Below are 27,006 nucleotides of genomic sequence, written 5' to 3'. Positions count from 1 at the left end.
GAAAGGATTGCATGCTGAAAAATGTTTGAAATCCACATCGTGTTGCTTCCCCAAACGAATGGGGTTATTGACTAGGGCTTCTTGCATGCATTTCACGGAAACATGGTTCCCTTCGGTGGACTTCCCGAGTGCTGCGGCTTGTGCTCTGCTCCCTGGCCCTCTGCAATGTCAGGCCACCCCTTCTAGCTCCTCACCTCCCATCCACGGTGCCTGGGGGGGCTGCCCTCTGGGGTAACGGGACTGCCCCACAGACAGCAGGTCAACCTCGGTGACAGGCTGTGATTTGGGTGAATTTCTCAGGCAAGTTAACTGCCAAGCAAGGCCTCTAAATCCTTTTTAAGAGACATCTGTATGGATTACAGTGAAGAAGCCCACAGGTTGACTGGCCGGAGGAGGCCGCTTAGGGCCTTGTATTAATTAGATACAAATTCAGCTACTGGTACAAGTAACCAACTGACCAGGCACTTGGACCTGAGAGAAATTTATTCTCTCATATGTAGTAGAAGTAAGCAGGGATGGATGTAGTGTCTTCATGGGGTTGGGGACCCAGGTTTCCGCTATAGTAAGTGCCTTTCTGTGTCGTGGTCCAAGATGGCTGTCTCAGTTCCCACCATCACATCTGCATCCCAGCCAATGGTTACCAAGCAAGGTGAGGGTCCCCACTCCTACTGAGGGCAATCATTCTGCTCCTCTTCCATGGGCCAGACATAGTCATGTAGCCACACCCAGCTGTAAGGAGGGCTGGGAAGTGGTCTAACCGGGTGGCGATGTGCTTCACTAAAATTGGGAGGTTTTACTAATCAAGGAAGAAGGAGAGAATCGTCATTAGGAGGGACGTATTAGTCTCTGCCTTGAATGGACTTCCACCCTCAGAGCTGCTAGTGCCGGTGGCAGCATGATCACAGGGGTAGTTAGGAAGCTCCGCCAAGTTTGGAGAATTCCAAACCACGTGATTCTTTTCCCGGTGGTCAGTCAAGAAGCCAGCAGTGGTTGACTTTGTAGAAGAAAAAACACACAGCGGCCAGTGTTGCCAGGGAAAAGTGCTCTCGGAACTGTGGTTTCTCACTTCTGTCTTCCCGTTCGGGTTCTCACTGTCTGTGCTGGTGACGGACTGTCTGGGGTATCCCTGGAAGTCCTCCTCTGATCTTGCCATGAGCAAGACTGTTCTAGTTAGGGCCCTTTTGGTTCCAAGGAGCACTCGAGCGGTCTCAGGGGGAAGGCCTATAGTGAGGGCACAGAGATGAAGGACCATCTGACCTCAGGGACCTGAAAAGCTGCCGGAAACCAGCGCGGCTCCCTCTGCCTGGATTCTTGTCTCCTTTTCACTCATGCAGCATGTATTTATCAAAAGCAGATGCAGGGAAGGTCTTCCTTCCCTTTTCTACCGACCAGCAGCCACACTTCGGACAATGCCCTGTTGACTTCAGAATCCCCCGTGCTTGCTGGCCTGCTGGCCTGCCAGCCACTCGATCTAATACCTTTCTTCTTTGTTTGAGCCGGGTGGAGCCAGGTTTCTCTTCCTTGCCCTGAAAGCACCTCCCTTGTTACCTTCACTTCCTCAGAGAAGAGCTTGAGAATCAGGACATGCCTTCTGATTCTGTGTGTGGGAATGCTTTTGGATTGGGATTCCCAGTGGAGGCCGTGGGGGCCTCCCTAAGCGGTTCTGTGTCACCTGACATCAGCGGTGGGGGAGGATGCTGCCCTTGTCGGAGCCACACTGCACATTCTCATCACAGCCTGTGGCACCAGCCACCGTGGGGTCCTCGTTGATGGAGCTCATTCAGCAAGCAGGCCCCTGACACCTGCCGTGCACCAGGTGCCAAGCCCTGCGCTCGGTGGTGCTGGGGGTGAGATGAACTCGACACAGTCCCTGAGCTCTGTGCTCCCTAAAGCAGAAGTCCCCAACATCTGGGCCTGTCAGGAACTGGGCCGCACAGCAGGAGATGAGCTTGAACGTAATGTGCTCCAATCATCCCGAAACCATCCCCCCACCCCCGGTCTGTGGAAAAATTGTCTTCCACGAAACCAGTCCCCGGTGCCAAAAAGGTTGGGGACCGCTGCCCCAAAGGACCACACTGGTTTTTCTGATACGAGATTTTAACCAGTGACAGACAGGTGGCCCAAGTCACCTTCCAGTGAGGTAGTGACTTGAAGACCTGAGAAACGGTAGACAGAGGAAAAGGCATCGTCTCTGAGCGAGATTGACATGGATTCAGATAGATAAGCGGGCCTCAGTTTCCCCACTTATAGAATGGGGCCAAGTTCAGTGCTCACCGCCCAGGGCTGTCATGTGGCGATGCTCCTGAAACGCTCAGCGCGGCTGTCACGGCTCCGCCAGCGCCAGCTGCCCTTCTCTTTCCTCCAGCTCTCCCAAGCACCTCCCCGCCCCATGGTGTTCTTGGCTCTGTCCAGGAATGATCCCAGTTCCAAGCTGTCCCCTCCTCTTGAGACTGTAGTTTGGCCTCAGCCGTCACCAGGGAGCCTCCCAAGGCCAGGACTCTAAGTAGATACAGCTTCCGGCCTCACTGTCCTGGGGATAATCAAAGTCACCCTGCGGCAGGACAGGTGGTCTGCTGGGGCCTGTTTGCAGACTGTGCACGGCGCTGCCCCGAGGCGGGTCTTCCCCTGGTAGGCTGGCTGCCTGCACTTGGCACTTTTCTTTTTTTTTAAGATTTTATTTCTTTACTCTTTTTTTAGAGAGAGGGAAAGAGAAGGAGAAAGAGGGAGAAAAAGAGCAATGTATCACATCCATCAGTTGCCTCTCACATGCCCCCAACCAGGGACCTGACTCGCAACCCAGGCATGTGCCCTGACCAGGAATCAAACTGGAGACCTTTCAGTTTACAGGCTGGCACTCAGTCCACTGAGCCACACCAGCCAGGGCTGCACTTGGCGCTTTTGAGACCTGAAGCAGAGCCTCGGCCTCACCCACCTGACCTGAGCGTGTTCTGTGTGTGTCTGTGTCAAGGCCCTCATTCTCCCAGGGATCTGCTAACTCATTGGAGAGGATCTCTGCCTGGGAGCGAGAGGCAGCAGCAGCTCCTTTAGCTTCTGACTCTCTTTGGGTCAGACAGACAAAGACCTTTCGTTCCTGAAGAGGTGCCTCTGGAAGTCTCCTTGGGAACCCTAAGAGTGAGGTGGTTCTGTCTGTCCAAGGATCCCCCAACAGCAGCCAGCCCGGCTCCTCGGTGGACCGCTTTCTTTCACGGGAAACAGAGGAGTTGGAGCACTGGGCTGGTGAGACATGTCCCCAGTCACGCCACCCTTTGCCTCTTAGGTGAGGCAGCAAGAGACAGGTCAGCATGTTTGGACTTCACAGCTGCAGAGCGTGGATTCTGTCCAGGGCCCTCATTTCCAACGCGTGGAGGTTCAGTGAACGCTATCACCAGGAGAGTCCCAGGATGCAGGTGATGGAAACAGGACCCTTCTCCCAGCCTGCAAACAGCCGTTGTAAACACAGGCCTGCGCAGGTTCCTAGTGGGGAGCTCTGTTCAATTGACTCCTGACTCCTGCAGTACAGCGATTCCTGTTTCTGTTCCTGCTTTGTTTATTTTTGTAGAGAGAGGGGAAGGGAAGGGAGAGAAACATCAGTGTGTGGTTGCCTCTTACATGCCCCCCAGGGGGACCTGGCCTGCAACCCAAGCATCGGCCCTGATTGGGAATCGAACCGACAACCCCTTGGTTCACAGGCCAGCACTCAATCCACTGAGCCACACCAGCCAGGGTTGCCCAGGTTTATTTCCAAAGTTTCAACCCAATGCCAGGCACCAATCCCTCCTTCTTCTCTTGTAAAAGGGCAAGAAGAGGGGTCTGGGTTCCCCCCTCATTCACCTCGGCGAACACTTCTCCAGCTCTGAGGATGCAAGGACCTCGAGCCATGGATGCACAGATGACCCTGCCTGTCCCTACTTGTCAGGGGATCAGAGTTTGGGCAGGTGGGTGGCGGGGGAAGGGAGGGCAGCTGACAGCCTCAGTAGCATCTAACTTGTTTTCCTTTCTTCAGGCAAAATTGTAGGCCAACCTTTGCTCTTTAATAAACCACCTTTTTTCTAGCCTCAAAAGTTAATAAACCACTTTTAAAGATTTTATTTATTTTTATTTTTAGAGAGAGGAGAAATGAGGGAGAAAGGGAGAGACACAGTGATGTGTGAGAGAAACATCAAAGTGTGGTTGCCTCTTTCACACCCCCCACTGGGGACCTGGCCTGCAACCCAGGCATGTGCCCCCTGACCCGGAATCCGAAAGGGCAACCTTTCGGTCAGCAGGCCAGCGCTCAATCCACTGAGCCACACCAGCCAAGGCAACAAACCACTTTTATATTTGAACCGTGGGGGAAGAAGAGGTGAGCTGTAGCAGTAGCTCTGGAAGGTGGTCACAACTGAGTTGGGGTCAGAGTTAGGGTCCTGCAGACCATTAGAGGTACACAGTGTCGTTTGGGGGCCGCCCATTTTTTGCTTTGTGCTGTGAGAAAAACCACTCAGCGCATGAATCCGAGGAAGCAGGCTGGGGACACCTTCATACGTATCTGTTTGCATGAGTTGGTGTGCCTGGAGCTCTCTTTCTTGGCAGGTGATTTTTCCAGGGGTACATGTTTTGGGTTTTTTGTTTGTTTGCTTGTTTGTTATTTTTGATCAAGGTGAGGATCCGCAGCAGAGATGGGTGGAGATGGAAGGGCTGGAGACCCAGAAGGGAAAGACGTGGCATCTGACCCCCGTGGGAGTCGGATGAGGGGCAGAAATGGAAGGGGCTGCTTCCCAGAGGAAGGCTGAGAGCTCTGGCCACAGGCACGGTGCCTCGGTGTCCACAGGCAGAGCTGGGGAGCAGTGCTCCCTCCCTTGGGCACCTTCTAGGACCCCGGGGTGGGTGACTGTGGCGATATCCTTGATGTGGCCACTTGCGTTCACCCCAGGGCTGGTGGCATCAGGTTGGCCCCTTGTGGTGATTTCATGAGTAAAACCAGAAATCCAGCAAGATGGGGCTCGTGTGGCTCTCCCAAATGGTGCACACACCTCTTGAGGGCCCCATGGAAGGCGGGGCCATTTGCAAGGGATGGAGGGCAATAAGGAGGTGAGGTTTGAGCTGAGCATCGAAGGAGCGGGTGTCAGCTGTGGGGAGAAGGTGAGGAAGGTCATTCCAGGCAGGAGGCTCAGCGTGTGCAAAGGCACGAGTGAGACTGCCAGAGGCGCCTGGTCCAGTGCGTGGGGCACAAGGATGCACAGGGGAAGGAGAGAAGGAGAGAGAAGTGAAGCTGGAGAGAGGGTGGGACTGGCTCATGAAGGGACTTTGGATGCCAGCTGAGGTTCGGGTTTTCTCACAAGGGCAGAGGGTGCCCCAGATGGCTCGTGAGCCGAGCGATATGGCCTCAAACATGTTTTAGTTTTATTTGATGGACGTAAAATCGGGCGATGGCAGTCAACATCTACCCCCTGTCCACGTGTTTCTTCTCATCTTCCCCCAGCTCTGCCCCGGCCCCAGATTCCCCGAGTGTGTCACTTGCTGGAGGAGCAGAGTCTTCCTCCCGGCGGGTGGGGAGAGCAGGCGTCGAGTCCCTGCTCATGCTGGGCCCAGGGCTAGGGCTGGCCCGGCAGCCGGCCGGCTGACAGAGAGAGCACCGTCTGCTCTGCTGTGTCTGAAGCCACTGCCTCCAGACAGCCGGATTGATGGCCCACGGCGGCCAGGGCTTCTCACGGGTCAGCAGCCCTGTCTCCGTGGCTGCAGCCAAGGGGAGCTGCCTGCTCGGCCGCTGTTTCTCCTGTGGCTGCACCCCCCACCCCCATAGGCTGACATGCTGTGACAACGCTTCCTGTCCTGGCTCTTCCACCCTTTCTGACAACCGTTTCCCGACCTCTTTTCCGTCCTGGTGCTAGATGCTCCTGTGCAGGAAGGGCTTTACGGAATTAACGCCCGCCTGCTGTGTTCTGGCTTGTTCTTTATTTTGTCCCCACTGGGCACACAGCAGAGGTTAGAAATACATCTTAAAGAAATCTTTGCTGCTTCCTTCCCCTTTCTAAACCCTCTAGTGACTGCCGTTTGGGCTCTGTGTCGTCTCTGCTTGAGGGTCTGTGTCTGTATTCTGTTTGCATAAGCCCCACCTCCTCCATCAGACCAGCAGCTCCCCAAGGTCAAGGGTCTACTTCCATCTTTAGACTGGCAGCTTCTAAGATCCAGTTTTCCCCTTCTGCCTTAAAAAGGGTACTCCCCGGAGCAGGGGGTCTCTCCTCCTCAGTGTGGGAGCTCCCTGAAGACAAGGGCTCTGCTTGGGGCTGCCCTATCTATTTCTCTTTGGTACTTCAAGCCAAGCTCCGCCTTGGTATGCTTCATGGGGTCTCCAGGGCTGCAGGGAAGGCCTTTTGGCCTCTCCGGGAATCGCCGGGCTGAGCATGGATACAGCAGGTCTGGATTTGGCCAGGGCGAGAGCTGTATGGGCGTGGCTAGGGGGCCAGGTACTGAGCCATTTGGGGCCAAGGTGAGCCCAGAGCCTAGACTACCAAGACTAAAGCAGCCATCTGGGCCACAGGGCCAGCTCCCTGAGAGGACCGTGACATCTTGTATCCAGAGGTCTGGGAGGGGGAGGTACAGAGGGGGGTTCCTGGCATGCCTGATGACACCTCACGCCTCCTGTGGGCTCTGTCTTGGGTGGCGGCAGGAGGACAACCACAGTTACTATGTGTCCCGTCTGTACGGCCCCAGCGAACCCCGCAGCCGAGAGCTGTGGGTGGATGTGGCTGAGGCCAACCGGAGCCAAGTGAAGGTCCACAGAATCCTCTCCAACACCCACCGGCAGGCTTCGGTGAGTGCCCCAGTTCCCGGCAGTGCTGCCCTGGGCTGGGAGGCTGGAGCCAACCCCCGCCCCCCACCCTGCCCCCCACCCTGGTCTGGGGTGTGGCTAATGGCCTATGGTGTGTGATCTGGGAGGTACCTCCCAGGGGGATCCTGGATGGCTTGGCCAGAGTTGGGATGCCCACCTGTGAGCCTGCCCTGCACATGCCTGCCCCCCACTGTGTCCAGACAAGCATGGGGCAGTGTAGATGTCCAGCCCCCTGGCCTCAAGCTTGGCCCGTGCCGACTCTCTCCCATCCCCTGCAGAGAGTGGTCTTGTCCTTTGATTTCCCTTTCTACGGGCATCCTCTGCGGCAGATCACCATAGCAACTGGAGGTAAGGCCCGGTCAGTAGGGATGGGGGAGGATTTGGAACTCTCAGCCAGAACTCGGGGACCTACTGGGTGGGGAAGGCTCCCCCAAAATAGGGTCATGTAGAAGGACTGGGGAGGGATCCGTGCGTGACTGTCCTGGGAGCGCACTATTGGGAGGGAGGCCAGTGGTGGTGTCCCACACCGCCCTCACATCAGCTGACTTGCTCCTGTGTGTGTGTGTCTTCCCTCTGGGCCCCATGTTTCTGTGACTGTGACTGAGAGGGAAAGGAGGCCGCATTAAGATCTTGGTTCCTGGGACCAGGCTCCCTGTTGATACAGGGGCCCATCTTTGATTCCTGTGTACGTTCCCAGGGAGAGGGAGAGGTGGGAGTTTGTGCCCACCTGGAGGGGCAGGGAGAACCGTCCCCGGTCTGGGACCCCTTTGCTCCATACACACCTGAGCCTGAGTTTACCTGTTGGGTACAGAGGACAGAGGTTCAAGGCTTGCTTCCTGCTCTGTCTGCATGGCTCCTTCCTGCCCTTGCGGGTGGGGAACATAAGGAAACAACCCTTCTGGGCCTTCTCTCGTGACTCCTCTGCACTTCTCCCCACCCCAGGCTTCATCTTTACTGGTGACGTGACCCATCGGATGCTCACGGCAACTCAGTACGTGGCCCCTCTGATGGCCAATTTCAACCCCGGCTACTCTGAAAATTCCACAGTTGCTTACTTTGACAACGGTGAGACCAGATCTCGGAGTCTAAGTCACCTAGTGCCAGGACTCCCCTGGCCCAGCCCCTTTAGAGGAATGCAGGGTCCAGAGAGGGCAAGGGACCTGGCAGAGTCACACAGTAAGGCAGCCACCCCACCTTTCTGCACTGTTTCCTCCTTGGCAAGATGGTGATGAGATGCCTGCTATCTGGCGGGATCTCATGAGATGACGAAATAAAGCGCTTGGCTCTCAGTAGAGGTGAAATAAACACTAGGGACCTTTATTGTTTCTTACTCACACCAGGTTGTCCCTGAACACCTAACCTCCCATCCCAGGAGAAGAGGCATTTCTCCTGTTTCTCCCCCATTTTATGTCATGTCGGGATAGGCAGGAAGGAAGGGACAAGCTTGGAGTAAGAGAGGCTCGAGCATGGTAGGTGGGGGCTGAAGTGGGGTCTTCCGGTTCCTTTCCAGCTTGGAGGCCAGGCTGGTTGTGGCTTACCCAGCTCCTGCCTTCAGTCAAATTTGCAAACCGCCTCCATCGTCCCTAAGAGGCCCCACCTGGGGCCAGTCCACTTTGGCCACTTTTTCTGCAACGCCCTGAGCTCCCTGAACTCCCTCCCCGTCCAGCCAGGTCTCTGCTGTTCTCCACAGGGACAGTCTTTGTTGTCCAGTGGGACCATGTCTACCTCCAAGGCCGGGAGGACAGGGGCAGCTTCACCTTCCAGGCAGCCCTGCACCGTGATGGCCGCATTGTTTTCGGCTACAAAGAGGTGAGTGAGCCCACCTTCAGAGGCGGCTGGGTCTTGTGGCCCCTTGTTTTCCCATTCAGCAAATATTTGCTGAGAACTGGAAATGTGCCTGGCATAGGGCTTGGTGCTGGGGACACAGCCGTTACTAAGGTGGCTGTGGGCCCTGCCCTGGCAGAGTTTAAGTCTTGTTGAGACAACAGACAATAATAACTACAGAGACAAATGCAGAATCGCCACTATAAAAAGTGCTCCTCAGTAGAGGTGCCTTGTGTCACCAGAGCCTGTCATGGGGCTCTCTACCTCAGTAGGGGGTCAGGAGAGGCTTCCCTAAGGAGAAGAGTTAACATTTGCAGGAGGCATAGGAGTTAAGGAAGCAAAGAGGAGAATGGAGTGTGTTCCGGGAGAGAGAAAACCATATGCAAAGTCCTGTGGCAGGATAGACCGTGGCTGGTGTAAGCACTGAAAGGCAGCATGGCTGCAGGGGAGAGAGCGAGGGGCAAGACAGGACCGGGGGGCAACAGATTTGCCTTTGGCTTCACGCTGGCTTCAGAGTGAAGAGCAGATTGTTGGTGGCTCAGAGGGAATGCTGGGAGATGAGTTAGGAGAGAGGTGTTGCCGGCCTGGAGTCTAGTAGGGAGGGCGATAGAGAGAACTGGACATATTTGAGAGCCAGTTAGCTGGTTAATAAACAGGATTTAGAGATGTATTTGATGGAGGAGGCAGAAATGAAGAAAAGGGAGGGGCTGGGTGACTCTCACGTCTCTGGCCTGCTCGGAGGTGCCATTCACAAAGACGGAGCGTAGAACATGGAAATGTGCTTGGAGGTGGTGCGGGCAAGACTTGAAATGTGAATGGGGTCCCTTGGGTGTGGCATGTCTTCACATCCTCCAAGAGGGCGGCGCCAAGCAGGCAGATGAACCTGGAGTGCAGAGGGGGAGTGTAGGCTGGCCCTGGAGTGTTTGGGGGTCAGATGGAGCTTCTCCTCCCTGCTGCAGATCCCTATGTCTGTCCTGGAAATCAGCTCCTCCCAGCACCCCGTCAAAACCGGCCTGTCAGACGCCTTCATGACTGTCAACACATCCCCGGACGTGCCAGGTGAGTCCCAGGGATTCAGCAGAGACCTGCCCTGGGCTGGACTCAGCTCAGGCTGACCCAGGCTCGAGGGGGCGGGGGGCAGTGGTGACGGGGAGTGGATGGACGGTGAAGAGTTGAGTGGAAACTAAGGGAAAAAAGGGGGCATATCAAGATCCAACTTCTCTTCCTTAAAGCAGGGAACCATTTTATCCCATGAAATCTCCAGCGGGAGGCTCTGCTCTGGCTGTTGATGGGCGAGCCAGGGCCCTTCCCCTCAGCCACCCCCAACTTAGAAAATCTCCAGGCACCAACTGAGGGTTTAGGAGTCCTCCCAGAGCACAGTCATAACCGCCTCCCCACGCCAGGTGAGAGAAGAGCATCATGGGGGGCTCCAGGAGACAGAAAAAGTAGGTTTCTCTCCCATCCTGACCCGCCCCCCCCACAGTTCCCCTTTCTGAAGCAACCAGGGCTACCAGGTCATTTCTACAGCTACAAGCCTTCAGGTAAGTTTATGTACATGCCGTACTTGCTGCGTATACTGCATGCTTTTTGCCCAACTTTCTGAGGGAAAAATAAGGATGTGCATTATACATGGGTAGTACTAATTCCATATCTATATAAGTGTTTTTAAATCTATTTATGCTTACGTGATAAAAGTGTAACTCTAGAAAGCAATAACAATATCTGTATGTTCAAAAATAAATGCTAAAATTCCTTTATAATACAAAAAACCAATGATCTAAATACAAATAAATAAATAATTGAATTAAAAAATTGAAACGAAAGATTTTTTCCCAAAAGTTTGGGCCAAAAACGTGGGTGCGCATTATATACGGCAAAATACGGTATATGCACACAAATGATGGTGCAGGATGCCACTGTTCCGCCGAATGCAGTACGTCCTGCCCGCCACCCCATAGCGGCATGTATCTCATTCTTTTTCATGGCCACGTGATAGCCATTGCACGGACGCCCTTGATTCTACCAGTCCCCGGGGTGTAGGCTTTTCAGCTGTTCCCGATGTTTTGCCACAACACGTGATGCTGCAGTGAATGTCCTTGCAGGCAGGTCCTTTTATGCCCCATGTGTGAGCCTTTCCACAAGGTGAATTCCCACCATGTCACCTGCCCCTCCCCAGGCCCCCTTCCTGAATGCCCAGCGCTGCAGCGGGAGGCTCAGCAAGGACCTGCCAGGCCCGCCCCGTGCTGCTATCAGCAGCGCTCTACCTGCCTGACGCCGGTACTGAGCTGGGCATCTCAGTGCCAGCCTGACTGTGTTAGCGAGCTACTGCTGCCTAACAAGTCACCCTGAAACTTGGTGGCTGAAAACGACAAACACATCACCTCAGAGTTTCTGTGGGTCAGGAAGCAAAGCGCGACCTAGCTGGGTCCTCTGGTTCAGGGCCGTTCCCAGGCTGCTCTCGAGGGGTTTGCCGGGGTTACAGTCGGGCCAACAATTGTTTGGGGAGAGAAACGCTTCCGAGAGCTTTCACGACACTGTCGGCAGAATGCAGCGTCCCGTTCGGGTCCTGCCACGTGGACCTCCCCATAGGACAGCTCCCAGCCTGGCAGCTGGCTTCTGCCCGAGCAGGCAAGGAAGACAGCAGTGGAGGGTGAGTAGGATGGAGCCCGTCTTTTTGTCACCTCATCTCAGAAGTGCCGTCCTGTCACTCTTTGCCATACCCCACTGGGTGGGAGCAAGTAGCTGAGTCCAGCCCGTGCTCAGGACGGTATTGCACAGGATGTGAACGAACACCGAGAGGCAGGTCCCGGGAGGCCGTTCCAGATGCGGTTTCCGGTGCTGGTCATGAGCCCGCCCCCAGGCACTGAGCTCCCCAGAATCTCCCTGGGTCGTCCTCCCAACCATGGGAGTGGGCGGCCGGCAGTCCCCCGCATCTGTGGTTTCGCTTTTGGTAGTTTCAGTTACCTAGTCACCCGAGGTCCAAAAATATTAAATGGAAAATTCCAGAAATATACAACTCATTAGTTTTAAATTGCATGCCGTTCTGAGTAGCTTGATGAAATGTCTCACCCGGGAACTCTCCGCCCCGGAACATGAGTCGTCCCTTTGCCCGACGTGTCGGCACCGTGCACACTCCCCGCCCCTCAGTCCGTGGGGGGTCTCATCAGAAGGTGAGCAGCAGCCTGGCGCTACGTCACAATGACGCCTGCGCCCCCACCGCCGCTCCTCCCGTCACGTGGGCGTTGTGTCACCTCCCACCATCGCGAGAAGAAGAAGGGCGAGTGCGGGACAATGAGACATTTAGAGAGAGGCCGCAGTCACTTAACTTTTGTCATAGTGTATTGTTATAATTCTTCTATTTTATTTTTAGTTATTGTTGTTCATCTCTTCCTATGCCTGATTAATACGTGAACCTTTACCACAGGCATGTCTGTGTAGGAAAAACCAGTATGTACAGGGTTTTGTACTACTTCTGTTTCAGGCACCCACTGGAGGTCTTGGAACATGTACCCTGCAGATAGGGGAGGACTACTCTACTTTGTCCCTCTGTAAATGAGGGGCAAAGGAAGAGTCAAGGAGTGATTTGCTTATGGTCACACAGTTAGGAAAGGGAGAACTAAAAACCCCATCTGGGGGGTTTTAAACCTCAGAGTCCACCATCGAGACTAAGTCTGACCCATTTCCACTCCACCCAGAGAGGTGAGTCCCTTCCTCCTCGGTTCCCCAAACACCCACCGCCTTGTGTGCACATACCCGGGCTGATCCCGCCTCCCGCCTCCCTTTCCATCACTGAACCGCCGGGGCAGGGTCTGGTCCGTTTCATCTGTGTCTCCCTCACACTATGCATGGCAGAGTCTCAGGAAACATCTGTTGGATCCAGCTGTTGAATGAGGGTGAATTAGAGGAAGTCAGGTCCCCTGGGAGTGTCTGCGTCTGAGGCTCCTCTGTGATTCTGGAATGAAAGGCTGTTTTAGAGCCGGCCCGGGAGATAGAGGGAGGCGGGGAAGAGGGTGCGGGGAGGAAGCACAGTGCACCTGAAAAAACAGGCGGGCAGCTTTGCCTGCTCTGAGAGGCCGGGAGGAGATGCGCGGCTCTGTCGTGGGAACTGCTGGCTTCGGTGCCTGCAGGTGCTGTTTGCAGAGGCTTCGTGTCCACCGACCAGGTCAAAGCCTGAGCCTGACCCCAGTCACTGCCCAAGGGCTCCCAGACTCTAGTCTCCTGCCCCTCTGTCCCCCATTCCTTCTCATCACTGCCAGACAGATCTGATCGCATCATTCTCTGGCTCTGTGTTGCCTGCAGCGTCAAATCAGAATCCTCAGAGTGCATTTGAGGCCCTGTGCAGCTGTGCACAGCCCACGTTATAGGCTCATCTCCAGACCCTCCCGTCACCCACCACTCTGTCCAGGGCACTGGTGTGCATGCCCTCTGTCCCCCAAACATGCCAAGGGCAGTCCAGATTTCTGTGACATGGTTTCTTGTATAAACTACCCCCCTTTCACCAATTGGCAAAACTCAGGTGTGGTTTTCTCCATGCAACAGAATTCGTGGTTTTCTCTTCCACTCCTCTAGCCTTTGTTGATACCGTTAATATTAAACCCATCCACTGCCCTGCTCACCTGCCTCCTCCCCCGTTAACTGTGAGCTCCCCAGGGGCTCACTGTGGCCCCAGCACTTTGCCCAGTGTCTGCAGCTGGCAGGCACTCAAACAATGAGCGACAGCTCAAGAGCGAGTGGCGTGCCAACGAAGCGGGTGGGGTGGGGATAGCAGAGACCCTGTGCCCTGCCCTCTGCTGACCCCCAGTGAGAGCAGGGCCTCCCTGACACCGCTTGAGTTGAGGGTGAGTCCTTTCATAACTACATCTTTCCTGTCAAGGTTTTCAGCTTGGGGATCCAGGCCTAGACTCCAGGAAGAATATTGAGGTGTGGGCGGAGCATACTCTCATGCGTGCATCTTTCTGGTCTCCATGGCCTTTGTTGGGTTTTAAAATGGGCCGTAATCTCCACTTTGGGGAATGATGGCTTTTAGGTGGTTCAGTGGTTGGGTTCCTCTGGGTCTGATACTCAACCCAGGAAGTAGGGAATTCACTGGGATTAGGTTGAGCCGCAAATAACCGTAAATCCCGAACAACCAGGGCAGAAACAAGACAGAAGTTCAGGGAGAGTGTTGTGATCCACAGACCCTATTATCACCATGGACATTCCCACTGTCCAAGCCCAGCTAGTCCTCCAGAACAGATGGCATCACTGTCCTTGTACCCAAGCTTGGCTCCTCCTTGCCTGGGGCACTGTGAAGGATGGAGCTGGATTCTCTACTATTCAAAAATCCTGCCATGACTGAGCCCTGTCCAGGGACTTTCTCTTTTCCCAGCTCCACATTCCTCCCACCTGTGCCCGAGCATGGAGGGAATTCACAGCCTCACTCCTCGGCTTGAGGGAAGGAGAGTTTTTCCTACCATTACTTCCGTATGTGAACTGCTGCATAGGCTTTGGAGCAGAGTCTGCAGAATGAGCTTTGATGCACCGATTCATGTGCAATTAGCAGCATCCTTCTGCAGAGGCACGAAAAACACACAGTAGCTGATTCACTCTTTACTTGCCTGGAGGGGCCCCCAGAAGTCAATATAATTGTCTATATTCATTCGTTTAAGAAACCTTTTCTTTTATGGACATTGTAAAAGCAACCTTAGTGTAGCCAACGTCAAAACCAACCAATTCTAGTTAGTGGAATCAATTAATGCAGATTTCATTATTAAAGGCTCCAAAGTATAAACTGCCCCTTGGCTGGCCCCAGAATGGCCTCGATGGCCCTAACGCTTGGGCCTTCTCCTTTACCAGAACCTGCCTTTCCTTTCAAAGGCAGATGTGAGTCCAGAAATATGTCACTGTCTTGAGCTGTATCTCTGTGCCGGGCTGCTGAGTGGGAGGCCCCGGAACTGGCTGCAGAAGAGAGAGAAGAAGCAGCCAAGTGAGGGTGTGGAGGGTGGGGCGTGTCACCACCAGATCTGGCCCGTTCTGTTCCTGGCCTCTCTGGACAAAGGGTCCTTTACAGTCTCCCCATTGGAGCTTTTTGTCCGTCTGGGGGCTCTTTCTCCCCTCTTTTCACTTTTCCTTTTTTTTTTTTTCTCTGTTCTGCTCTCTGAGCCTGGCCATTTTTTTCCCTTTTATTTATTGATTTTTAGAGAGGGAGGAAGGGAGAGAGATATACATAGAGGGAAGCATCAATTGGTTGCCTCTCGTACACACCCTGACCGAGGGGCAAACCCGCAACCTAGCCATGTGCCCTGACTGGGGATCCCACCTGCACCTTTTAGGGTACGGGACGATGCTCCAACCAGCTGAGCCACTGGGTCAGGGTGCTCTGCCTCCTCTGCTCTCCCTGCCCACTTTCTACTTTGCTTTAGCGTGAGGAGGAATCCTCCTCAGGTATAGGACCCTCATTGTGTTTATCTCTGGGGCCCCTTGCTGGGGCATGATTCGTAACTGTTGAAGGAACAACCAAGCGAGCAAAGGAGCACGTGAATGAGTGAATGGACACTTTTCCCCGAACCACCATCTGATATTTTTTTATACCGTAACCACCCATTCTGGAGGGCAGCTCATAGCGGGACCGACCAGTCTGATTTTTCTGAATGATCCAGCTCTTTCCCACTGGCGTCTGCTTTGAAACAAAACAGCACGTGTAAACCTCTTTGTGGAACCATGAACATTTCTTAATCGGGTGGCAGGGCTTTCCGTGTCTGGACCTTAGTATTTCTGAATCTTTGATGAGTGGAGGCAGAGATAAAGCAGAATGTCTCAAACGGCCAAATATGTGGCTTTGGGGCGGCCTTGGTCTCGGTTCCGGAAGGGATCTGTTGGTCATTTAGGCAGACACTGTCCTTGGGCAAGCCCCAGATGTTGGCAGGATAATCAAAAGCAAATAACCCAGGCAGGGATATTAAGGGTTTTGTTTATAGAGAAATAAAAGTATTACCAAAGCCACATACTCAAATAAGTACAAATTAGCAGTTGAACTGAGCAAATACCTTAAATCAGGATGTGTTTCTGCACACCCACCCGCCTCCTCCTTCCTACCACACTGGTCCCCCACCCCGCAGGGAGGGCCGTGGCGGGTTTGGGCGGACATCTGACTGCCTCTGGCCGCCCCTACTTCAGGCACAGCCCCAGCTGCACTCTGAGCCCTGCTGGTGGAGAGACCCCTCCCTCCCCAGGTTCTGCTTGGAGCCCCACTTTCCCTGGATGCTGCTCATGTGTCTCTGTCCCTGAAATTGGCTCCCTCATGCCCCAAGCCTGACTCCCTTTGTCTCTCCCATTTCACTTTCCTGCTGACCAGGAGTGGCTGTCCTCATAGGTGCAGAAATCCTGCGAGCCGATTCTTCTACTTCTGACTTGTCTGGCTGTCTCTGGCCTACCAGGAGTGGCCCTTCTGAGAAAGGCCATAATCTGTCCTGGGCTGGGGAGGAAGGGTGTTCTTCCCTTGGGCTGCGGGCTGACATAATATGCTGCTGAGGTTTTCATGACTATTTGTAACCCATTCATTCACTCACAGTCACTTCTTGAGGCCTTGTTATGTGCAGGGCCTGGTACTTGAGGGTGGGGGACAGAGACAAATGACTTGCAGGCTCTGCTCTTGGGGAGCTTGTAGCCTGGGGGGAGGGCAGGTGGCCCACAAAGTAAATATTGATGGGGTGGTGTCACAGGTGACACTGGACATTGCACAGGGAGCAGTGGGGCTCAGGGGAGGGGCCACTAACTGCTCCCCAGGGCAGAGGAAGTCTTCCAGGAGGGCACATCCTTTGAGCTGAGCCCTGAAGGGTGGGCAGATAAAGGAAGAAAAGTTTACATGGCCTCTAGACCCCATGGCCTCGGGCACCTTGGAAGACATGAAGTTTCACATTTATTTTTTCTATTACATTTGGGTGCGAAAGGGGTGGTTTTTCAGAAGGAGAGAGGGCCCCTGGTGGGGGGTGGGGCGGAGCTGTGAAAGTCTGCCTGGAGCTTCCTCAGCCTTCATCTACCTGTCCCGCATCCCCCAGGGTCACTTAAAGCCCAGGCCACCTTCTTGAAGCAGTTGGTGTCACGTGGGAAGGGCCTTCGTGAGCATTGAACATTGGTGCCTTCTCTGGGCAGAGGAATTACAGCAAGGCGCCCTTCCTCACCCCAGTCTCAGACCCCATTCCCGCTTGGCAAGGGGCCTTTCTTGTATCAAAAAAAAGTCTGTTGTGTGTGTGCGTGCGTACACACGGTACTGCGTTCTGTGAGCCTCGCTCAGCTTTGGATGAGGGGTGGCTCCGTCCTCCCTAGGACCCTGGTAGCCCTGTGAACATCAGACAGTTACTGCCCGACAGGTGTGAGGTTTGCCTGTGGGGGCCTCTTCTTTCCCAGACTTGGGGTTGTTTGGGAGAAAATAAACACACGATTACTAAGTCTTTGGGACATTGGCTTAATGATTTTTTTAAAAAATTATAAACGTTTCCTTTGGATTCTTAAAGTAAAACACAGCTGTAAACAGGGGTGTGCTGGAGATGCTTGTAAAATGTCTGTGCTCAGTGACTCCAGAGTGGTAGCTTGAAATCAGCCATTTTGCCACAAAAATCAGCAGATGCTACGCGTGAGGCCCCACCCTGCCTCCGCCTCTCCCCACGCCCCCTTCCAGGAGCCAGAAGTCAATAAATATTTTTCTACACACACCTTGGTGACTTTCTGGAGCTGCCCTGGCATCGACGCTCGAGTTTTAAGTCTGGGCTCTGCGAAAACAAAAACTGTGTGTCTTTGGGCAAACGAGTCCCCTGTAGGACCTCATTTCCTTCCTTTGTGCAAAGGGGAGAACAGTGATGTCTGTCTGTGTACCTCAAAAAGTTGTGAGATCAAGGGAGAGGAGTCAGATCTGGGGCCCCTCCAAGGGTGCGAGCCCCATGGGGGCCGAGCTCAGGATGTAGCCCCGCCCCGGCCCCCCGAGCAGGTCTGAGCAGAGTGCTGAACAGGTGAATGATTGTGGTGCAGGGTGGTGCTGTGCTTCTGTGTGCGCTTTCTCATTACGCAGTTCTTTTTCCGTTTAAGGCTGTGGATAGGCTTGGAAAATTGTAAAGTGTCATACGAACTTTTATCAGTCCATGGGTTAATCTCTCTGGGCCTCAGTTTCCCCACTCATGAAATGACTGGCAAGACCACTTGTCATTGCAGCTCTCAGCGTGATACGTCTGAGTCTGGAACGCTGGCCCATCTCGTCACTCATACAGGCCACACTGGGCGGTGCTTCCCTCTGGACACCCTCCAGGAGTGCCCGGACCCCTCCCCTACCCACCCTTTCCAGCTGGGCTCCTGAGAAGCAGCAAGTCCCCTGATCTGCCTGCCATGGAAGGAAGAGAGGAAAAGGCAGAAGGAGGCCTGGATCTCATTAGAAACTGTCCAGCTCCAATCCAGGGGTCCAGGTGGAAGGGTGCCGTGGGGCTGGGGTGGTCGTCCTCCCTGGCGGGAAATGAAGGCCAAGGCCAAAGTCCTCTCACCGCCCCTCTCCATGGGAGCCAGTAGGCTGGGGCAGGGGAGAGGACCTCTGAGGCCAGTCCCCTCCGAAGAGCCCTCGGAGGTGGCCTGGGGGATTTCCAAGGCCTATGCACCACCTGAGCGTTGATCTCCCCGCTTCTCCTGTTAGCTCATTCATTCTCCAGGGGGTGCGAAAGCCAATCTGGACCAGGAAGACAAGGGTGGAGGGCTGCCCCCCCCCCCCAGGAGGAAAAGCAAGCAGGCTGGACCGTGGGAACCAAAAGGGGGAAAGGGAGAGGCCCACAGTGGGCAGCAGAGGGATGGGCCTTGAGGGAGGGGGGGAGGCTGGGGTGACCGGGATGTCCAGATTGCCACACAGCCCCGTGGTCAGGCTGCCTCTCAGGGGGTCACTCCATCCACAGCATTCTCAGGAGTTGCTGAGGAACTGAGGGACCCACTCAAGAATCACTGATGAGAAATCTGCCATGGGGTGGTTGAGGGAGGTAGGGAGGGAAAGAAACTTCCCTCATGTTCTTCGGCCAGAGTAGAGTTTGAGGGGTTGGGAGAGACTGAAAACGCCTGAGAGTTTCAGCTACAAGAAACCCTAACACACGAAGGGAGCGGGTGATGAGAAGAAAGAGGAACTCTCCTACTTTAAGTGGCTCCTCTGGTCCAGGTGCTTTGCCTAAGGTGCCTACTTTAATTCTCAGGCCAACCCCATAAATATAGAATGGGGTTCACTCAGCTTAGTCCCTCGTCCAAGGTCACGCAGATGGTAAGGGCAGAGCCTAAACCTCCCCTCCCTGTGTGGCCCCTCTCCTGCTGCAGGGCTTCTCTTCCTCCACGCTCTTGTCGGGCTCTACACCTTCTTTCCCCTCGGCCCAGAGCGGACCCTGACCCGTGGGTAACAGGCAGACCCTCCTAGTGCCACGTGAGTGGGGAGGCCAGCAGATCAGGCACAGGCCTCTGAGGCAGGGCTCAGACTCCTGTTTCGTTCCCGGGCAGCTCCACTGGCCTTGAGGCCGGAGCGGTTTCCTTTTCATTGCATGGCACGTATTTCAAGGACGTTCTGCGGTCTTGAGTGTTTCAGGGGCTGAAGTGCCCGCCGTTACCCTGCAGTGGAGCAGTGTGGTGGTAGTGGGGGGAGAGAGCTCCCTTGGCGCCACACCACCTGGGGTTCAATCCTGAGTTAAGTAGGCGGGAACGATTCTAAGATTGGGAAATAAAAATAAATGAAAGAAACATAGATGAGATATTCTTTTAAGCCGGAGATACCCTCCACCCAGCTTCTTCATAAAGGACGGGGAGCAGGCGATGTGGTACCCAGCGCTTGCACAGGACACCCTCTCTTTCATGGACGCCTCCACTGAGTTCTACTGCCACCTTGGGAAACTTTCCTCCAAACCACCTTCAGCTGAAGGAGAAAATTGTAGCCTCACCTACTCTGGGCTTCTAGTCACAGAAACCCAACTCACACTAGCTTATGTGGAAGAGGGGCTACACTGGGGATACTGAAGTAGCCCACAGAGCCAAAGGAGAGCTGACAACTGGTAGGACAGGGACCAGGGCAAGACCATTCCAGATCCTGGAATGCCACCAGTGCTTCCTCATTCTCTGCCCTTCTCCATGAGCTTGGAGCTTGGAACTGTGGCCATTCACAGATTCCAAGCTTGCATCTTAGCTTTACCACTAAAGAGCAAAGGGCGGGCTTGTTAGTTATAGTTGAAAAGTCCTGGAGAAGGTCTGTGATTGGTCCAGCTTCCATCAGATGCCCAGCCCTGGACCAATCACTGTGTGGCCAGGGAGGCAGGGTCATGGAGGAAGATGGAAGATGGCAGCTCCTGCAGACGACATGTAGGAAGGGGCTGGAGGCAGTTCCCCCAAAGGGATTTGAGGGAGCAATCCATAAGAAGGGATACTAGGCTGACCAAACACTAAGTGGCCCCTTCCCCTCATGGGGGACTCATTCACAAAGCTCAGTGGCTGGCTGCTTGCTTTTCAGAGCCAAATGAAACCAACCCCAAGTCGCCGTTCTTGGGTGAGAATGGGGGTGTGGTGGGAAATAGCAGAGCATCTCCGATTGCCATTTTAGCAGAAGTCTTTTCATATGTAATTCCGTTTTTTTCCTCCGAAGCGTGTTGTAGCAGGTGTTTTTGTCTTTCCACTTCATAGACAAGATACTGAGGCTGCCCTGGCTGGTATGTCTCAGTAGACTGAGTGACAGCCTGAGAACCAAAAGGTCCCAGGTTCAAATCCCAGTCAGGGCACATGCCTGGGTTGCAGGCCGGTTCCCCAGTTGGGGGCGTGCAAGAGGCAACCGATCAATGCATTTTTCTCACATCAGTGTTTCTCTCCCTCTCTTTGACCCTCCCTTCCCCTCTCTCTCTAAAAATAAATAAATGAAATCTTTGAAAAGAAAGAAAAGGAAACGAAAGAAAGAAACTGAGGCCCTAAGGCTGTGCAGTGAATCGGGAATAGAACTCAAATCAGAACTGGGCTTTCTGAACTCTGAGGTCCTGCAGGAAGTTTCTGCAGGGATGGAGGCAGGACATAAGCCTGGCTCCAGGCCCCGAACCTCACTCTGGCCTCCATTCAGGAGGGAAGAGGTTCTCCAAGGTCAGCCTATCTATCCACAGACATGTACAGAGTGCTCACTCTGGGTCAGGTTCAGAACCAGCTGTTCAGTCTAATGCCCCCTATCCACCCGCCCAGTAAAATCTAATGACCACTCAAGGTGGTGAATGCAGTGGAGGAGGGCACCTGGCCTGAGTGGGGAAGAGGACGGCGTGGTCAAGGGGGTTGTCAGAGGAAATGGCCCTTCAACTAGGGATAGGATGAGCTTGACAGGGAGAAGGGATGGAAATGCATTATGGGTCAAGGGAGCAGCAGCTGTGTAGACGCAGAGACACGCAGGAGCGTGGGATCGCCCATGTCCTGACCCCAGGAGCAGCCAGGCCTCTGCACTGGGTAGTTAAACGTGCTCATAACACAGAGCTCTCCCAAGGTCAGCTCCCGCCCTCCTGTCTCCCTGCAGCACCGGTGTCACTACCCCAGGCTGACAGGTTCACTTCTTGCCCTCAGTTCTGCTCACTACAATCTCTTGCCCACCGTCGGGCTCCTGGTACAGGACCCGAAGCCCTGTGCCCGCAAGCCGTTCCTGACATGTCAGCTCTGCCTCTGTTTCAGAATCCCGGCGGAGGGCCATCTTTGAATACCACCGTGTGGAGCTGGACCCCAGCAAGGTCACCAGCAGGTCGGCCGTGGAGTTCACCCCCTTGCCAAGTAAGTAGGGGTGGTTCCCACTGATGGGGGGAAGGCAGCCTAGGACAGTCGTGTCCTAGAAAGGAGTCAAACAGACTGAGTGCCATTCCCAGGCCCACCACTGGCCCCTGTGTGGGTGCAGCCACCTCACGCCTCTGGGCCTCCATTCACATTTGTCCCATGGGCCTAACACCACCTCCCTCCCAGGGCTTTGGCCAGGGTTAGAACCACGGTCGGGAGCACTGAGGACATAAATGTCAGCCCTGATGCTAACTGGCATTGCTCGGGGCTGGGGTGTGGTTTGTGCTGGACAGATGACAGCTATTGTCACTAACACATAATTGAAGCCCAGGAATCACGTGCCTCTGAGAACTTAGACTGAGCCCCAGGAAAAATAACGAGGAACAGAACTGAGTGATCCACAGTTTATCATTGTGTTTTCCTTAGTCGGGGGATGAGGCTGGAGCCCACAGGCAGAAGGCCATAAACGGGTTTAGCCAGCAGCTCTCCGAGAACCACGGGGCCCTGGCCCTCTCCCTGTCTGTACCCTGCTCACCACAGTTGAAGGCGCGCTGTGGCCAAGGCCCTGCTGCTGCTGTGGACGCCGCAGGGTCGGGGCCGGATGCTCTTCAGGATCTGGTCACAGCAACTGGGGAGACCGCGGGAAAGGGGGGCTGCACTCCAATTCTTGTATTTTTTAAAGAGGGTTTTAATTTCATCTTCTCTCTCACGGTGGCTCCCAGCCTCTGAAGCCATGGCCCTTTCCCTGCCCTCTGGGACGTTTCTTTCCTGCTTCCCCCCACCCCCACCTTTTCCTCTTCCCTGGAGGCTCTGGGAGCAGGGGTGGGAAAAGACGTGGAGGAAGGTTCTCAAATGTTAGGCCACATGTCTTAGTCTGGGCTCTCTGCAGGTGTCCTCCCCACTCCCCCCAAAAGAAGAGAGACCCCAGACAGCATAGGGTCACAGAGTTAGGACAACTTGCAGGTCTCAGCCCCACCCCCAGCCCAGCCACCCTCCCCCCAGGCAAGAGAGGCCTGGGCCCGAGAACCAGTGGTCTCAAGAACTGGTGAGCGCAAACCTCAGATCCTAGGACTTGAATAAAACTTCACATAGGAGCAAGGACATCCAAGGACAGGGCGAACTTCCCCAGGCGGAAGGAGCCAACTGTCCTGGGAATGAGTTTCTGGGACACCGTTTGCACTTCTAAGCCACTTCCCACCCCTCCGGTGAATTTTGTGAGCGTTTAATGGCAGGCAGGACATCTGAAATGCAGATGAGAGATAAAGGTCAGCGGGCTTTATGAACACCCCGGGAGGCTCCCGGGGTTTGGTTTCAGTTTAACTAGAGCCATTCAGGGGCTTCCAGAATCACTGGGAATGACCAGGCCAAGGGCTCCCAGGTGGGTACAGCTGGTGGGGGAGGGGACAGTGCTCCCAAGTCTGTGATTGGAGCCTCTGGGAGGTCAATGAGCTTTGTCCTCAGAAAACTCTGCATCCCCAGCCCGGGCTCCGTCCCTTGCCTTGGGGTGAGGGAGGTCTTACCCAACATTCTCCCAGAGGTGTGGGTGGGCCATCTCCAAGCCTTTGTGCTCTATGGCTAGAAGAGGCTCATGAAAAGGTAGTGTGGGGTGAGAGTGGGTGCTGGGGCAGAGGGACCCCACAGATGCTAAGAGCTCAGGCCCTCCGCTCAGACAGACCTTGGTTCACACCCAAACTAACTCAGTGACTCTCTATACACCTCAATTCCCTCTTCGGTACGATGAGGATAACAAGAGCATCTGTATAGCAATTCAGTAAACATGTTCACCACCTCCCACACTCCGGGCGCGGTTCCAGGCCCTCTGGATATATCGGGGAACCAAACAGCCAGAGCTCTCATTCTCAGGCCAGGCCACTTTCTGCTCATTTCCAGCCCATGGCCTTCCATCCCCCCTTTTAGGCCTGCAAAGACCTGGCAGACAAAACGACATGGTGCCACCTACAGCCAGTCCCTCCCACAAAGCGTCTACAGGTGACTACTCTGTGCCCACCACACCTTTCCTCCCACTCACCCAGGGCTGGTTCCCAGCTTCCATCTCATTGGGGTCCGCGTGGAATACAAATTGGTTCCATAATTAGTGGGTCATGGTAGAGTCCCGTGAAAACTCACAGGGTGAAGAAATGCATGCCATGTTTACTGAACGGTTGATTATTTTTCTGTAGTTAGTTCTCACCTCTTGCTGCTATCAGCCTGTCTGCTCATCAGGTGAGCCCTTCCACTGCAGCTTTTCCAGGTGAGGGCCTGTCTCTCCCTGTAGTAAAACGCATGGGCTTGTGGCAGCTGGTTGCCACTCAGAGGTCATGCTGGTTCACTTGAGCGGGTGGCCTTCGATTGCAAGTGAACAACTCTCTTAAAACCCAGCCCCTGCACCTCCTGCTCCCTTGGCCCCCTCTGCTCCTCTGCCTGGCTGGTCCACACACCATCTAGCAACCTGCTGCCACTAACTTCTCTGCTCCCCGACTCTGCCCTGCCCCGGGGCTCCCGCCTCTCCACTCGGCCCAGGCTGTTCGTGTTCTGGCTGCTGTTGAGAACACGCCTGGGGCACGTTCCTCCCAGGCCTCTGCACAGACGCCCTTCTGCCTGGACTTCTCCCCTAGGAGTTCTGCCGGCTCGCTTCCTCCCTTCCCCCTGTCTCTGCCCTAGCCTCCTCTCCTCAGAGGCCTTCCCCAACCTCCCTGAATAGAACACAGCCCCCCACCCCCCAGCCGCCCCCATCATACGGCCTCCCTGTTCTGCTCTATTTTTTTCACAGCCCTTCTCACCGCCAGGAACCTAGTGCCGATGTGTCTGTGTGTGTGTGTGCACTCGCTGTCTCTTCCACGACACGGCAGGCCCGGTGCGGGCAGCGCCTCTGTCTTTTCCTGTTCACCAGTGTGGCTCCAGCACCTGAGACAGTGCCTGGCCCATGTCAGGCGCTCAGTAAATATTTATTGAAAGAATGAATGCAGGGATGGATGAGTGAATGAAGGCCCGACAGGAATGTTGAAAGGAATGAATAAGGCCACGGTCAGTAACAAGAAGGAGCACTCACTAGGCTCACCACTGGGCCGGCACTGGGCTAGACCCTCTCTAGGTATTGTCTCCTGTCACCCTGTCAGCGGATCTGCCAGGCAGCTGGCATCATGACCCCTCCTGTATAAATGAGGTGCTGAGGCACCAAGAGGTTAAGTAACTTCCCAAGTAAGACCTAAGCCTGGGAACACAGAGACGCCCGCACAGCCCCTGGGGCAGCCCGCATCCAAAAGGAGAGGACGAAGAAGGAATGGAAGTATGTGTCTGGTTTGCCTTCACAGCGGGACACTCAGACTTCCCTGGGAGGAGGCCAGTGAGGAGGTGGACAGAGGCCAGGAGCAGGACCCTGAGACCGCCCCTTCACACAGCCCCAGTGCTCCTGGCCGGCTCTGCCGGGGTCAGACCAGGACATCCTAAAAAGTCTTTTCGGTGGTTATAGACACCAAACTGTATTATAAACATTAAACTTGCTAAGAGACTAGATTTAATTGTTCCCACCACATGAAGAAATGGTAATTCTGTGACATAACAGAGGTGTTAGCTGCAATAGCAATCATATACAATATAGATGTATCAAATCAATACATTGGACACCTTAAGCTTACTCAATATCTGTTACATATTTCTGAATACTTTTTACTTTTATTTATTTATTTATTTTTAGAGAGAAGGGAAGGGAGGGAGAAGGAGAGGGAGAGAAACATCAATATGCAGTTGCTTCTCATATGCCCCCTACCGGGGACCTGGCCCACAACCCAGGCATGTGCCCTGACTGGGAATCTAACCAGGGACCCTTTTGTTCTCAGGCTGGCACTCAATCTACTGAGCCACACCAGCCAGGGCTCAATTTTTTAAAAAATCCCTTTCAACCCTGTAATTGTAGGCAACGGCCCAGAGTACAACTTCCCAGACTAGGCGACATCCCTTTGTATATGCTTATAGCGCCCTGTAATTCTCCTTCCTAACCCTCATCAAAATAATAATCATGTGGTTATCTTTGATTGATTATCTGTTTATTGTCTGTCATCCCATATGACTGCAAGGCCCAAGAAAGCAGGGACTGGGTCTTACTGGTCAATCCCCAGCACCAGCTCAGGGTCTGAACCCCCAGGAGACAGAAAGAAGGAAGGAAGGTGGTGGGAGAGGAAGACAGAGATGGAGGAATCAGGGCTGGACTCAAGTGAGGGCGGGATCAGTGACCTCTAGGATCCCTGCTAGTCAGAGACTGCATAGTTCAGTAAGGACTCAGCATTCAGGAAAGTTGCGCCTTTTGAAGGCCCGTGGAGGGCCTAGTGCTAAGGGGCCACTGCCTTCTCTCTTGCAGCCTGCCTGCAGCATCGGAACTGCGACGCCTGCGTGTCCTCGGACCTGACCTTCAACTGCAGCTGGTGCCATGTCCTCCAGAGGTTTGTGCCCAGACTGACCCTCTGGTTCCCGCAGGCAGACTGTGGAGGAGGGGCGGAGGGTAGCATGGCCTGCTCCTGGCCTCAGGCCTCATTGCCAAGATGAGGGCATCTCTGGCCAAGGGTCTGCTCTGACCTTTAGGACAAGAAGGTCACAGAAGTGAGCTACTCCCTGAGGCTTGTGGCCAATCAAGGTGACTGCGTGGCAGGATCCCTATGACATTAGGCTCCTGGAGATTCCAGCTACTGCAGCTCCCTCCTCACACCTGGAAAGGGTTAGTGCATCCCAGGGCAGGGCTTCTCAGAGAGGTCCGTAGTTTGCAAGCCTTCCAGGATCAGCTAAGGCTCACAGATTCCTGGGACGTGCCCAGGCCCCTGCATCAGAATCTCTGGGAGAGAAGCCCAGAGTCCTGCATTTCAACACGGTGCCTCATCTGCACACAAGCATGACAGCTGCCAGCTCAGAGACTGGGGATGACCCAGAGACCCATTGCTGTTGGGCAAGAGCCCCGGACCCCAAAACACCACCTCCAGATCTTTCTCAGGCTGCAACAGGGTTTCCTGAAACCCAGGGGCGTGGAAATGTCAGGCATCTGTGGAAAGTTGGGGCAAACAAAGCTGTGTTTACTCGGTTTTAGAAGCAGAGAAAATTCTGGATGAGATGCAGGTTCAGGGATAAAGTTCTTAAACCCGGCTCATCTTCCACTCCTTGTTCTGAAATCATTTCCTCACAGATCAGACTCAGACGTTGAGCCCTCTTCTCCTGTCCAAGATAAGTAAATGGCAGAAGGAAGAAAATAACAATTTCTTTGGGGACTAGGTTTCTTATGAGAGTGGGATGCTCTGTGACCTCCAAGAGCCTTTAAGGCCGTCTTAAAAAAATGGAAATCACGGAGCCCCTGAGTTCCATGAAGCTGTCATGCATCCGTCAGTGTTTCCCTCGCTCCTTTCCAATATCCTGGTATTGAAATGGAAGCCGTCGCCTTTACAGGCAGCCCGCCTAGCACACAGGCACAGCTGCAGGCTGGGAGGACAGAGGGGGCCTCATCAGGCCTCCCAGCTGTTCCTCCCACGGCTCTATTTACTCAGTTTGCTTTCCCTGTAAAATGGGCTGGGGTTATGTGGTTCAGAGAAGGGTGGGTGAGGAACATGCTGTTATTTTAACTCCTCAAATAC

The 27,006-nt window shown here is 54.3% G+C and overlaps 1 protein-coding gene across 7 annotated transcripts in view; it reads left to right on the top strand.

Moving 5' to 3' along the window:
* PLXDC1 (plexin domain containing 1) overlaps positions 1-27,006 on the top strand; it is a 62,324-nt gene that overhangs the window by 19,570 nt on the left and 15,748 nt on the right. For 5 of the 7 annotated variants that reach the window (XR_008425185.2, XM_053911737.2, XM_053911735.2 and 2 more), the window contains exons 3-10: positions 6,647-6,790; positions 7,087-7,156; positions 7,751-7,873; positions 8,499-8,617; positions 9,592-9,691; positions 21,302-21,397; positions 23,315-23,386; positions 25,752-25,833. Coding sequence is in view for 5 of the 7 variants with exons in the window: in XM_053911737.2 (XP_053767712.1) it covers positions 6,647-6,790; positions 7,087-7,156; positions 7,751-7,873; positions 8,499-8,617; positions 9,592-9,691; positions 21,302-21,397; positions 23,315-23,386; positions 25,752-25,833 (806 nt within the window). In the remaining 2 variants the exon portion in view is untranslated. The remainder of the gene's footprint in view (positions 1-6,646; positions 6,791-7,086; positions 7,157-7,750; positions 7,874-8,498; positions 8,618-9,591; positions 9,692-21,301; positions 21,398-23,314; positions 23,387-25,751; positions 25,834-27,006) is intronic. The other 2 variants (XR_008425186.2, XM_053911736.2) reach the window with 1 other exon arrangement.

This window comes from Desmodus rotundus, chromosome 9 (assembly GCF_022682495.2).
Source record: "Desmodus rotundus isolate HL8 chromosome 9, HLdesRot8A.1, whole genome shotgun sequence".
In the NCBI taxonomy this organism is placed as follows: Eukaryota; Metazoa; Chordata; class Mammalia; order Chiroptera; family Phyllostomidae; genus Desmodus; species Desmodus rotundus.
Note: the sequence above shows the minus strand (reverse complement) of the source record. Positions and strands in the feature narration are given on the sequence as shown.